The following is a 13875-nucleotide window of genomic DNA, read 5'->3' as shown; positions in this document are numbered from 1 at the left end:
GTTTCTCAAACTGATTCAGCCATAGAATCATGTTTCTTCCATGTGATCCGTCTAATATCCTGGGAACTATTTTTTCTGCAGGGTCAAGATTTGCTAACATGTGTCCCATCCCCTCCCTTGGCTCAACCTCGAAAATTCTACTTTGCTGATTTTGCCTCTTCCTCTAAGGATTGGCGGTGCCCTTGGCCTCCTGTTCCTGGGCTTTTTCATGCAAATCATGGAATTTGGATGGAAAGAGCTAGAACTGGAAAGGTGGAAAGAAAACGCGCAAGTTGCCAGGCTTCCCTTCTAGAAGATGTTACAGTTGAGCCGAAAGTGTGTAAATGGGCCTAAGGCGAGCTGCCTGTTGAAGAACTGATAGGAAGAAGAGGAGGGTGAGGGAGAGAAAGAAAAGCCGGAAGGGCTGCAGACAGGCATGTAGGGCTTGGGAGGGTGAGCGGCTCTTGTGCAGCTTTGAGGTGCAGGGCGTCTGGGAAATGCAATGTGTTCCCGGGACTTATGAATCGGATCGACGGTAATGTTCTTTGACAGGTGCAACTAAAGACTGGAATCCCCATGTAATTCACTTTGAGTGTTCAACTGTGCATCTGACTTCAGCTCTGTCCAGAGACTGGACCGCGTGGACCTTGGAATTTATTAGAGCTACACATGGCACGTGATAATTTTCCAAGCGCTTTAATATCTAAGCTTACCTGATCCTCATAAAACCTATGCGAAGAAGTTAAGACTGGTACTTCGATTTCGCAGATGAGTAAATTGACGCTCAGAGAGATCAGATGCCTTGCCCGCGGTCCCGGGAATAGGCACCGGCTAGAGGCAGGGAGACGTGCAGACAGCATGAATTTTGAGCCAAAGACCTAGGCAAGGGCTGTCATTATATTTGCTTTGCTGTCAGAGCTAGCATAGCGATGCGAACACAGTGGGGTGGCCCCGTCCTTCTGCCAAAACCTGAGTCTGAGAGCAGTGCCCACTGGAACTTTGAGCTTGAAGTAAAGCACGGAATTAAGTTCTTATTATCCAGAGACCAGGGAGTGGCCACCCGGCTCCCTATCTCTTCCGCTTTTTCCGTGTCTCCTAGCCCTCGGAGCTCATTCTGAAAATGCCACGTCCCGTTTGCCCGCACCTACTGAGCCTGTAACTCTGGGTAGGGTGGATTCTCAGGCCCTTTGCTGGCCTGCAGCCACGTCACTGAAAGAATGGTTTCCAGACAGCCTGGCCTGTGAGCCCCACTGCTGCCGAACTATGGGCAGAAGGGCCAGCTTCCCAGCCAGTAAGGAGGAGGGAGTTGTGCAGGAAAGCAAGCAGACTTGAGGAGGGTGGGGACCGTGCCTGCAAGGTTTTGCACATTTATCCCAGGTAGCCTCTGGAGATGGTGATGTGCTGTTTTGTAAAGCACTTCTGGTCTAGGGAGACCATAGGTAGCTTGGGAAAGAGTTTTAATTGGCGAGTCATAGGAATACTTATGAAGTGAGGGGGGTAAGACCGTATACCCGGAGGAAATGTGTTGCAGGGATGTTTCTGGATTGTTGGGGGTCAATAGGGAGATCTCTGGACTGGCAGCCAGCAGACCTGGATGCTCTCGTGTCGATCACAGTGTAGAAACATCAGATGAGCTCCTCGCTCTGTCAGGGCTTTGGGGATTGCCGTTCAGATCACGCCATGGCCCCTGTGTGTCTCCCCATGGCCCATTCCCCATGACAGGCCCCCGGTGTGCTTGTCGCCGTTCCCTTATAGTTCACCCAGGGGAGCAGATTCACCTCTTCTGTCGTTTGAGAATATGGGTCTGGTGTCTCCGCTTTCCTGGTGGAGGCCCCTGTGCCTCCCCGCTGACACGGCCACAGTTCTGTATCTGTGGCTCTTCACACGGGTCGCTCACGCATACAGCCAGCGTGGTTCTCCTCTTGGGCTTTCCTCGCGAGCTAGGTAGCAAAAGATTGCAGGAAGGTAACATACCACCAGCTGCTAGTCATCTAGGTCTCGGATTACCCAGGTTCTAGCTTTCTATGAAGTCAAGCCTTATGGGAAGTCATCTAGTTTGGTTACCTGCTATGTGCCTGTGACTCTTTTTTTTTTTTTTTTTTTTTTTTTTTAATGTTTATTCATTTCTGAGAGAGAGAGAGAGAGAGAGAGCGTGAGCATGGGGAGGGGAAGAGAGAGAGAGAGAAAGACACAGAATCCGAAGCAGGCCCCAGTTTCTGAGCTGTCAGCACACAGCCCAATGTGGGGCTTGAACATGTGAACCGCGAGATCACGACCTGAGTCGAAGTTGGATGCTCCACCGACTGAGCTGCCCAGGGGCCCCTGCGCCTGTGACCCTTTGTGTGAGTTCTCTTCTTTCATTCCTATGGCAGGTATGTAAAGATAGGTACTTTTTCTGGGAAAACAGAAGCTTAAGGGACATAAGTCACAGTAGTAGAACTGAACTCAGAGAGTCTGATCCTGGAGCCCACTTCCTATTTTCCATCAGGAAGTCACGTGATAGGGAGTAGCCTTGTTCCCCAGGACCTATTTGTGATGAGAACCTACAGCACTTGTCACTTGGGTACAAAGAGCCTTCGCTCTGAATGACCCGAGTCACTCCGACCTAGATTTTCCCTTCTTCCCTCACTGTCTTTGGTCAGTATTGACTCCATTTGCATAATTGAGGAAGGAAAGGGTCCGGGGAAGTAGGTTGCCATGGGTCCCACAGCTCAACAGTGCCACTGAGACTAGAACTGGGCTTCCTGCCTCCCAGCCCAGAGCTTTGGCCGCTGAACTCTGTTACATGAAACTCACAAAAGGAACATGAGCCTTTGGACCTGAGCTTCTCCAGCCATCAAGCCAGCTGAAAGGCATCTCAGGAATGCAGGTTGTCATGTGTGAAGCGATATGATCTTCAGGAACAAGTTCTGTGTGACTGGGAAGGATTGCCAGGATTGTTAGAATGTGTCTGTGGATGGGGTGACCATCCCAGCATCATTCAGACTACTGTTAGAAAGGAAGGCTGAGAGAGGGTCTTTTCCTCACCCAGAGCATCCAGGGGAGACGTTTCCCAAAACTACGGCATTCTGCGTCCCCCCCCACCCCGCCCATCTGCCCAACATGGGGGGTATAATGATAGTATTCATTTGCAAGACCTCTTGCCTCTTGCGTGGTCTCTTGACCTCTCCTGTGGAGAGGACATTGCCCTGCCGTCATTTTTTCCCGGCCCCAGGAGAATGAGGCTGTCGGCCCTGATTAAGTGTGACTGGACTTATTAGTGCAAGAGTGTGTGAAGTGTTGGTGATTAACGAGAGCTGCAGGAATCTCCCCGCTGTCTTCACGGGGCAGCTCCTTGAAATCATTTGCCTGGAATCACAGCTCAATTGGTTTCGTTAGGAGAAATTACTTCCTCCTGTAATGCTGTCCCCGTCAGATTAGGGGCCACAGCCGAGAAGTTTCACCGTCCTTGAATGCTTGAAATGGATTTTGAAGGATGATGACGGTCCCATGTGAAAGAATAAGTCGCTTGCCTGGCCAGGTTTAGGATATGAAGGAGAGACAGGTCCTAACCTTAGAGAAAGAGCCTAGCTTTGTATCTTAAGGGTTGGGGTCAGATGGGGTTGGGAAGTCAAAATATAGAAATCACAGATCTCAGCACTCATCTGGTCCAAACCTCTCTGTTGACGGATGAGGAAATCGGGGCCTGGAAAGGTGAATTTACTTGCTCGTGGTCACCCAGGTGGTTATTGGCAGTACTAAAGTTATAACCCGGCCTTCTTTTCTCCGTGGTACTGTGGTTCATGGAAGAAGTTCATAGCAGAGTACAAGGAAGAAGCCAGCGGTCTACTGGAAATTTTAAGATCCCCTATCTCCTGTCAATGTTGAAAGTCCTACCCACTTTGAAGCTAAACTTTCCCCATAGCGAGCAATATTCTCGTGTCCAAGGCATTGCCTCAATCAAACTCGAGGATCAAGGCTATTACATAACGTGTTGGACGGTAACCTAACCCATCTCAGAGCCTTAGTAACCTTTGGATCTGTCTCTGTATAGGAGTCCAAATATATTTCCTTGCTTCAGCATTGCGAATTCCATACATTGCAGTCATTTGATAAGATAGAAGCTTAAATCTTTTACTGCGGTTCAAACACACACACACACAAAAGCACATTAAAGAAACATGACCTTCGGTTCTGTTTTTTTGTTGAGACTCTGTGGTGGTTCAGGTCAAGGGAAGGGCGCTGTACGTTATTGCTGTGGTAGATGAGAAGAATTAGAAACCCAGGAGCTGTCCTGGAGCTGACTTATTGGGCTTCAGTCCCCTGGAATTCAGAAGCCCGTGGCAGACAGAGCTCCCGTTGGGGCTGAGGGACAGTAGATGAGAAGACAGAGCGGGTAGATGAATAAGGAGCCTTCCTTGTAGGAAGCGTGCCCCACTTCTCTTTCTCTTCTTACTGTCGCCACTGCCACCCCCCGTCTTCACCTTGTATTCTCTCCTCACTTTCCTTACTTATCTGAAGACGCCTCTCTCCGTCTCCTGGGATCGTGAAATACAGCTTTTTCCAGGACAATGGAATTCGAAACGGCGCCCACGGTGATTTATGAAGTCAGCTGCAGAATGAGACAAATACTTCCCATTCTTCCCACGTGCGTTACGCTCGGAAGATTCCCAACATTCACGGGGCCAGCCCACGACAAGGTTGCTTAAAATGAGAACAGCAGATAAAACCCTGACTGACTGGACTTTTCCCCTGGATCAGTGAAGTACAGGGATCAACCTTTTGATATCTGTATTCCTGAAGCTACCAGGGCGGGCCTCCCACTGTGGCTGGGAGCATGGTGTTAATTCAAGATCGCTGCTGCAACATATCCGGTACCAACACCCGCCCGGCGTGTACTTAGCACCCACAGCAGGCACGCTCTAGGACGGCCGTTGGTTACATCTTGACATCTGTGCTGCATTGAGGGACGGCCTGGGGGGTGGGCAGGAAGGCGGCTTTGTCGGCATGAATAAGTCGGTGGTTGAAAGAAGCATTTCCGTGCGTCGTGAGGGTAAGTGGTATAAAGTTCTCAGACTGCTCCCTTTCCAGGCCCGTTGTACAAAATTCCCTGTAATCGGCACTCCCCTGAGCTGCCACACTCCCCGTCTGCAGCTGAGAGCCACTCTGAGGTTAGAAAACATCAAAGCCACCATATCCAGCCTAACCTTGACGACTCAAAGCCAACAAATGCTTCGGGGCTGCTGATGGAAAATGGCTTCTGGACAGGAAGATTTGAGCCCTGTGCCCAAGTACTTTTAGGGGCTCTTGTGGAACTAAACTGGGTTTGTACTGAAATAATCCAGTAGGTGATGTTTTTAAAAATCTGGTAAATTCCAGAGGATGGCCAGATCCCGGAGCCGGACAAGGCTGTGTTCCCAACATGCCACCTGTTTGTTGTGCTTTGTACCTGGCTGCCTTCACATCTTTAAAACTCTGCTTTGATTTCCGAAGGCCTGTGTGTGGTCACGAGACATGAGCAGCTCCTCCTGATCCATGGGGACCTATGAAAAGGGTTCTTTTGAAAGCTGCCTTCGGGGAGAGTTCTCCCTTGCGGGCTTAGACGCGGCTTATTAACTATTAAGCCTTAGCACGTGTGGATCCTGCACTCCAAGGTGGCAGGCAGAAGGGGTTTTCTTGCTCAGAAGGCCAGAAGCCCAGTCCCCGAGTGGGGCAGGCCCAGCAGGCGGGAGCCAGCATGGCTGTGCAGAGAGCGGACGGCCCCAGTGAGGGGAGGGACGGCCCCACCAGGTGCAGGCTCAGGTGATTTCCCCCAACAGGGTCCTCACATAGGAATCTACTCGAAGTAGACTTTTCACTTGGTGAAGGGAGGCAAGCCTAAAAGGTCAGGGGGCCCCTGAACTCACAAAGCCATTTCTGAGAATTTGAGGCCATCCAGCCTCCTCCCACTGCTACAGTGGGGAGTGGGGAGGCCAGTTCTCTCCTGCCGTAAAGCAGGTAGCAGCGTAGCTTGATTCCACGTTCAAGTTCAGAGCGCTCTCCATGGAACATGCTACCACAGTATCCTTTTAGTGTGAGTGAAAATACAACCTACGTCAGAGCGAAGTAAAGCGAACACTGAAAGGAAACCATTTAGTGGTGAACGTACACATCTAGACCTGGAATCCAGCAATTTCCTCGTGGTGGAAACCATCATGGTGGCTCCCACCAGAGACAGTTTGGCCCATGGGTTCTCCTCCGTCTTGAGTTGGGTGGGGGAGGGCGTGGTTTCGCCTCTTTGATGCTTACGTCCGTATGTAAGAGGCAGTCTCCTTAATATCTGTATGTTTCTGTTGTCGATAAAAACAAGCCCAGCCTTTCCTATTTATTTTCTGTCCTCGTTGCCTTTCGGCACAAAAACCTGTGTTCGAGAGCTTAGCGTATGCCAAGCCCTGGGGGAGGTGTTCGTCATACGCTTACCCCTCTGCGTGGTAGAGGAGAGGCTGTGGACATCGCTGACTCAACGCTGACAACTCCCGTTGTCGCTTCTCGATGGTTGGTTGAAACTGGTAGGCGTGTTCCACACGTTCGTCCTTGATGAAGGTGACAGAGATGGAAGCCATAGTCTGGGTTCTTCCGATGTCAGTCCTGAGTGTGTGATCCAGCGCCCAGCTTGCGACGTCTGAGAAATGCGGGGCCTCTGAGACGTCATTACCTACTGGATTTAAGTCTGAGCGCTTCCTTTCCAAGAGAAGATTAGAAATCCTGTCCCCGTCCCTTGTCTTCTCCTGTGGATTTGGGGGCACTTGTTCGAAGACCTTTCAACTTTTAACATCGTCTTTCGTTTTTTAATGTTTACTTATTTTTGAGAGAGAGAGAGTGCGACTGGGGGAGGTACAGAGAGAGGGGGACAGAGGACCCGAAGGGGGGTCGGCGCTGACGGCAGTGAGCCCGGTGTGGGGCTCCGACTCACGAACCGTGAGAGCGAGACCTGAACCGAAGTCAGATGCTCAACCGAGCCACCCAGGCGCCCCTCAACTTTTAACGTCATCTGAAAAGCTAGTTAAGGAAAGTGTCTGTGGCTTACAGGGATGGTGGAGTTTGTAACCCGTCCTTCCTAGGAGAACCTGAGCTTTTATAGCAACAGGCACTTAGTGAATGTGGGACTCACTAGGTGGACACAGCTGTCCTGGAGTCAGACCATCCAAAATGCGATTAATCTCGGATGCAGGCATAGGGTGACAGCCACAGTTAGATAAACTGTCTGCCGTGGGATGTTTGGGGAGCACTGGGGGCAAGGAGCAGTGAGCTGAGCTCACCCAGCCTGTGCGTTTAAACTCCACCTAGCTTACACCGGACTCGGTCTCGGGAAGAAAATGAAAGCTGACCGATTCTGCAGTCGGTCAGCTATCCTCTTTGGAGGCCAGACCCTGAGAATATTGCCTGTGGTTCATCCTCACAGCCTGCGTGGGTCGCTTAGGACCGTAGGGGAACAGGCTTCCTTGTCCTGTGTCCTCCTCTCCAAGTTAAGCAGTGGAATACCGAGAGCTAGGGTCAAATTCTGTTCTTGGGCTATTAAAAGATATGGTTAAATAGCTCCTCGGCACCCCCACCCCTGCCCCAAGAAAGGAAGGGAGGGAGGGGAGAAGGAAGGAGGGAAGGAAAGGAAGAGGAGTGGCCAAAAACAGACCCAAGTGAGCTATGTCTTTACGGCAAGACTGGGAAGGCTCACCTGGGTTAGGCTGGCGGCCACTGGCAACCCAGGGGAACTTGGACTCCGGGTTCGCGGCTCTGCTGCTTAGACGGTGGCTTCCCAGTCCCTGGTCTGCAGGAGCAGCAGGGAGACCTGGAGAAACCAAGTGTCTCTTCATGTGGCGAACCCACCAAACGTTCAGTTGTGGTTGGCGAAGGATGCTGGAGCGTCTGGACCACTTTTGTTAAACATGGAAGGGGGACTTGGGCTCAGTACTGTCTGTCCTTCCAGTTGACTGATTGTTCTAGAACTGGTGAGTTTCTACTTCCTGGGCCATTTCAGGAAGAAAAACATCTCCACACCCTTCTTGGTGAGCATGGGCGCGTCAGAGCAACCTTAGGTTTTTCCGTCTCTTCCTTTGCTGACTTCGTGGGTTTCTGTCCGCGTGGCCCCCGGCGCATCCCCTCCTGTCCCTGGCCCTTCTTGTGTCCTTTGCAGAGGGTCCCCACGCCCTTCACCTGCTCTTTTCCTTTCTCCTTCCCAGAGCCAAGCCATGCGCATCGTGCGGACGGTCGGGCAAGCCTTCGAGGTCTGCCACAAGCTAAGCCTGCAGCACACACACCAGAACGCAGACGGCCAGGAGGACGGTGAGGGCGAGAGGGACAGCAGCAGTTCGGGGGAGCCAGGTAGGCGCCTGGGCGGGTCGCTGCAGTGGGAGGGGGTGGCCACCAGCATGGGACAGTGCATTCCTTCACCAAGCCCCAGACCGTCAACCCACTTAAAAAACACATTTATTTTTTTTCTCTTTCTCTCTGGAGCCAACATTTTCTTTAAGGAACCTGTGTGGCTTTTATAATAGACAAAGATGTTTATCGAACACGGAAGCATTTAAGCTGCTTTATGCTACCAAATCCAACCCCAAAGAAAATTTCAGTACAAAAGCACCTTCATAAAACAAATTAGAAAGAAGATAAAGTTATAATTACCTTCATGGCTTTTAAAAAATTGTTTTTAATGTTTATTGATTTTTGGGAGAGACAGAGTGTGAGCGGGGGAAGGGCAGAGAGAGGGAGACACAGAATCCGAAGCAGGCTCCAGGCTCCCAGCTGTCAGCCCAGAGCCCGATGTGGGGCTCGAACCCACAAACTATGAGATCGTGACCTGAGCCCAAGTCAGACGCTTAATTGACTGAGCCACTCAGGTGCCCCACTTCCTTCCTGTTTCTAAATTCTGTAGTTCTGTAGACGTTCCATGTGGACATTATTCCAATATCTCTCATTTTGAAGTGTCACCGAGAGGAAGAAGGCAGAGTTGTCTTCTGTCATGTTGATCATCTCACAGTAAATGTGGGGAAAGTACGAGCATCAGGAAAGAGCAGACGGAAAGTCAGTATTGTTTATATGAACTTCTAATGTGGAAAACCCAAGAAAAGAAACTAATCACTGTTAGAAACAGGAGAATTCCTTTAAGGAGGTGAGGTCTGGTAGTACAACCAGTAACTCAGGGTTGTGTTTTCCAGCAACGACCACTTGGAAGTCTTAGCAGAAGAAAAAAGTCATTAGCATAACAATTTAAAAAGATAAAATACCTGCGAATAATTGTAATAAAATGTCTACATTTTACGTGAAGGAAGTTGTAAACAAGTGGAAGGTTCTTGGATGGGAAACCTGAACCATCCTTTTTATTAAAAAAAAAAAAAAAAGCCAGTTCTCCTGTGAATCTCTCAATTTAACAGCACAGTGCAGATTTCCGATGGCAAAAGGGGCACATTGGAAAGCTGTCGTCTTCAGAACTTGCAGGATACAGATAAGGCAGGGTTCAGAGGAGCATCCAAAGGTTCAGCTATTTATTTTTGTAGACAGATAACCAATCATGAAAATCAAGTTAGCTAAGCACCCAGTTCGGGACGCTGCAAAGTGCTTGAGAGCAGACTCTTGAGTTTCATTCCGGCTGCACCTGTCCCTGGCTGTGTGATTTGGGGGCAACTTCATAACCTCTCCGGGCCTTTGTTTCCGCTTTGGAAGAAACTAGAAAGAACGATAGAGCAATGAGTCGTACAGTTGTTGTGACAATTAGGTGAGCAGATACATGAAAAATGCCTAGTCTGGTGTTTGGCCCGTAGTAAACACCAGATCCATGTTCGCTATTATTATTTTAACGTAAATACGGAAAGATCGGAAAGGCAAGAAGAGAAAAATTTCTGGAAAAGATGAGTAATGACAGGTGAGTGGCTTTGCAGACATGAAAGCATAAAGCTCTAATAGGTAAAGCTACTGATGTAGGAGTGCTTCCCTGACGGGGGGTCAGAATGGAAAGTTCAGACATAGACCCAGAAACGCACGCTAACACAGTGCACCATAGAAATAGAAGCCCTACAGAAAAAAATACAGAAATCATTAAGTTTAAAACTCCACATGGGGCGCCTGGGTGGCGCAGTCGGTTAAGCGGCCGACTTCAGCCAGGTCACGATCTCGCGTCTGTGAGTTCGAGCCCCGCGTCGGGCTCTGTGCTGACAGCTCGGAGCCTGGAGCCTGTTTCCAATTCTGTGTCTCCCTCTCTCTCTGCCCCTCCCCCGTTCATGCTCTGTGTCTCTCTGTCCCAAAAATAAATAAAAAACATTGAAAAAAAAAAAAATTAAAAAAAAAAAAAATAAATAAAACTCCACATGCCTTTGACCCCCAGATTCCCCTCTACGAATTTATCCTAAGGATAAACCCATACATGCGTATGTAAAGTTACATAAGCAAAGAACTGGAAACAGCATGCGGGGGTTTTTCAAATAAATTATGGTACAAATAGCAGAATATTGCACAGTCATTAAAAAGAATGAGTCTGCTCTTGGGACGCCCGGGTGGCTCAGTCGGTTAAGCGTCTGACTTCAGCTCAGGTCGCGATCTCACGGCTGATGAGTTGGAGCCCCACATTGGGCTCTGTGCTGACCGCTCAGAGCCTGGAGCCTGCTTCGGATTCTGTGTCTCCGTCCCCACCCCTCCCCGAGTCGCACTCTGTCTCTCTCTCTCTCTCTCTCTCTCTCTGTCTCTCTCAAAAATAAACATGTTAAAAAAAAACAAAACAAAACTTTAGAAAGAATGAGTCTGCTCTCTATGAAATGATAGAGTCTGTCCAAGATACTTTGTTGAGTTTTTCTTTTAAAAGAAATTTTTTAACGTTTATTTATTATTGAGAGACAGACACAGGGCATGAGCAGGGGAGGGGTAGAGAGAGGCGGAAACACAGAATGCACATGCACCTGCTCTCTCTTTCTCAAAATAAGTAAATGAACTTAAAAAAAAAGGATATAGTGTATCACCTGTATCATACAAAACACGTATTAATTGACTGTTACTGATAAGGCTATTAACAGTAGGCCATTAAGTGTTTGGGGAGGCCAGAGTTACACATGGATGGATCTTTGACTGCATGGGGTGGTCTGAGCCCCTAACCCCCACGTTGTTCAAGGGTAAACTGTACTGCACTCTAAGTGCATATTACTTATTAGCTGATTTGCAGCTCAGACTCTGAAATACATGACCCAGCCCCTCTCTGTAGTGTGGGAAGTAGCCAGGGGACCTCTCAAGTCCCATAGGTCTGAGTTAAAGGATTAATCAGGGCGCCCTCTGATCACAGTGTTTGCAGCATGCAGCTGAGCCTCCTTTGAGTAATATTAGTGTGTGGGATGGCACAGATCTGGGATGGGAAACATTTCTTCCTCAAGGAAAGCTGCTTACCGCCCAGCCCCATAGTCACTTCCTTTTTACGGCCCCCGCTTGCTTGCTTGCTTGCTTGCTTGCTTACGGCCTACAGACCACTAGGATACACGTTTCTTCTTTCCGTAAGTGCTTCCCCCGGAAGCATTTATCTACCGCGTTAGGATTTGTCTCTGTTAACGAAGCACCTTGCAGCACCGGACTAGAACTCTTGATCGGTAGCTGTTTGTGTGCATTTTTGTTTTGTTGATAGGAGTCTCCCATGTGAGGGACTTGTCACTTAATGCACAGTTTATCTTTCCACTGGAGCCACCTCGCCTCTCCCATGCCCTCCCTGCCTGCCTTTCTTGCCTCCCTCATTCTTTCCACTGTTCCCGACCCCCGGGGAGGTGTATCCTGGGTATCTTTTGGCAGCAGCTGCTGTAGGCCGGGTCCCCGGGGCTCAGAGCCAGGTGGGGCCGCTGCTCCCATTCTGCTCTGGTGCGGTTTCTTTGACTCCCGCAGAGGGTTTCCTGGGAGAGCTCCCGTTCCCTTGGAGGCGTCATCCTCCCACGGCAGCAATCCAGTGCAGGGAAGGGCTTGGAACCCTTAGGAGGAATAGAGCTTCTGAAAAAGAACACTCGTCATCTAGACAGCGAGCAACGGGCTGGGATACCTGTTACACCTGCATCTCCTGGGCCTCCTGCTCCATCAGGACCCCCGAGCACGCTGCTCACCTCACCCTTCTGCTCTCCCGCCTCACCTACCCCTCCGTCCCTGGCAACCACTGCCTGATCCTTTGTTTCTCCTTGGCTTTAGTTTCCTCCTTCCTTCAACAGATGTTTATCTAGTTCCCCTGATGTGCCAGGCTTGATTCTGGGTAGGCTGTGAACAAAAAAAAAAGGGTCCCTGATGGCGAGGAGCTCGCTTTCAAAGTTGGGGGGGGGGGGGGCGGGGGAGGTGGTGCAAGCACGTGACAGATAAACGAGATCATCTGAGAGCATGTAAATGCAGGGAAGCGGGGTGGGGGGCTTTGCAGGTGGAAGCAGCCGGCCAGTTGGGAAGCAGGGTGGCACTGGTTTTAAGCACCAGGCCTGGAGCCAGACTGGCAGGCTTTGAGCCCCAGCTGCAGCCTTTCCAGCTCGGTGCCTCAGTTTACCTGTCACTGTCTGCCTCTTAGGACGGTTGTAAGGACAAATGATTTATACAGGTAAAACCCTTAAATTATACCTGGAATGTACCAAGTACTATTTTTTTTTAAATGTTCATTTATTTTGAGAGAGAGGGAGGGAGAGGCAGGGAGAGAGAGAGAAAGGGAGAAAATCTCAAGCAGGCTCTGCCGTGGTAGCTTGGAGCCCTGCACAGGGCTCGATCTCCCGTGAGATCATGACCTGAGCCGAAACCAAGAGCCAGGCACATAACCAACTGAGCCACCCAGGTGCCCTAGTAAGTGCTATTTGATTTTAAGCTATTACTATTGCAGTTTTGAGGCCAAAAAGAAAAAAGACAAAAAGTGGGCATTTCCAGCACTTTGCGCCTGAGCTGATAACCCCTTGTTCTTTTTTTAAAGCGTTTTATTATCGTATAATTGACATGTGAAAAGTTCTGCATTGATTCAGCAGCACCTATCCATTTAGCCCCTGAAACCGCCTTCCAGAGTTACATTTCTGGGGTCACCCGGCTCTGCCAGGCTGCTTGTCCCCAGCTTGTGCCTTGTGGCCAGTGTCCCCCAGTCCAGGATTACCCTTCACCTGCCTCTTCCTGAGCCCAAGCCACCACTTCTGCCCCTCCTGGGGGGTCACCTGAGTCTTTTGCTATGTTGACTTCCTCCCCACCTGCAGACAGACAAGATCAAGCCTTTCTCCAAAACAAAACCAAATCCAGTCTTCCTTGCCCCTGTATCACTTCCCCCCGCCAGCCTAGCCCCTGCATTGCTCCCCCCAGCCTTGCCCCTGCATCACCGCCCCCACCCCCCAGCCTTATCTCTTTCCTTTCCTTCCCTTCAGAGCTCCGCTCTTTGCCAGACTTATCTGCACTCTCGTGTCTTCTTCCTAGTCCCCCACCCTCGCTGTTACTCCTTCAACCTCCAGTTGGTTGCCTTGCCTGCTGGCCTTTCCGGAGACCCCGGTCAAGGTCACTGAAGGGCCCCCAGCTAGCAAACTGAACCAGCCTCTCTGTGCAGGGTTCATCACAGGGAACGAGCACTCGCCTTCCCTGGGGGGCACCACCCTGTATACACGCACACACAACCTTTCTTTATCTGCGACTTGCTTTCCAACATCCTTTGTGCTTCTCCTGGTTCCCGGCGCCCTTTTCTGACTTCACTGGTTTCAACTGATGTTTATTTCCAGGCCAGGCCAGGCCGTTCTCCTGAACTCTCCACTTACGTACCCAATAGCTGAGGGGTATCTCCACTTGGCTGTCACAGACCTTGTGATTCCAGCGGGTTTAAAACTCAATGCATCCTCTTACCCACAGCCCCGCTCCTCCTGAATTTTCCCTATAGGACGCCAGCCCCTACCGGATCACCTAAATCAGAAATTTCAAAACGTCCTTGCA

General features: G+C 50.1%; 1 protein-coding gene across 9 annotated transcripts in view; it reads left to right on the top strand.

Moving 5' to 3' along the window:
• Positions 1–13875, top strand: part of LOC131496055 (carboxyl-terminal PDZ ligand of neuronal nitric oxide synthase protein) — a 285001-nt gene that overhangs the window by 243542 nt on the left and 27584 nt on the right. For all 9 annotated transcript variants that reach the window (XM_058701210.1, XM_058701203.1, XM_058701202.1 and 6 more), the window contains one exon: positions 8175–8316. In XM_058701210.1, the coding sequence (XP_058557193.1) occupies positions 8175–8316 (142 nt within the window). The remainder of the gene's footprint in view (positions 1–8174; positions 8317–13875) is intronic.

Source organism: Neofelis nebulosa, chromosome 15 (genome assembly GCF_028018385.1).
Source record: "Neofelis nebulosa isolate mNeoNeb1 chromosome 15, mNeoNeb1.pri, whole genome shotgun sequence".
In the NCBI taxonomy this organism is placed as follows: Eukaryota; Metazoa; Chordata; class Mammalia; order Carnivora; family Felidae; genus Neofelis; species Neofelis nebulosa.
Note: the sequence above shows the minus strand (reverse complement) of the source record. Positions and strands in the feature narration are given on the sequence as shown.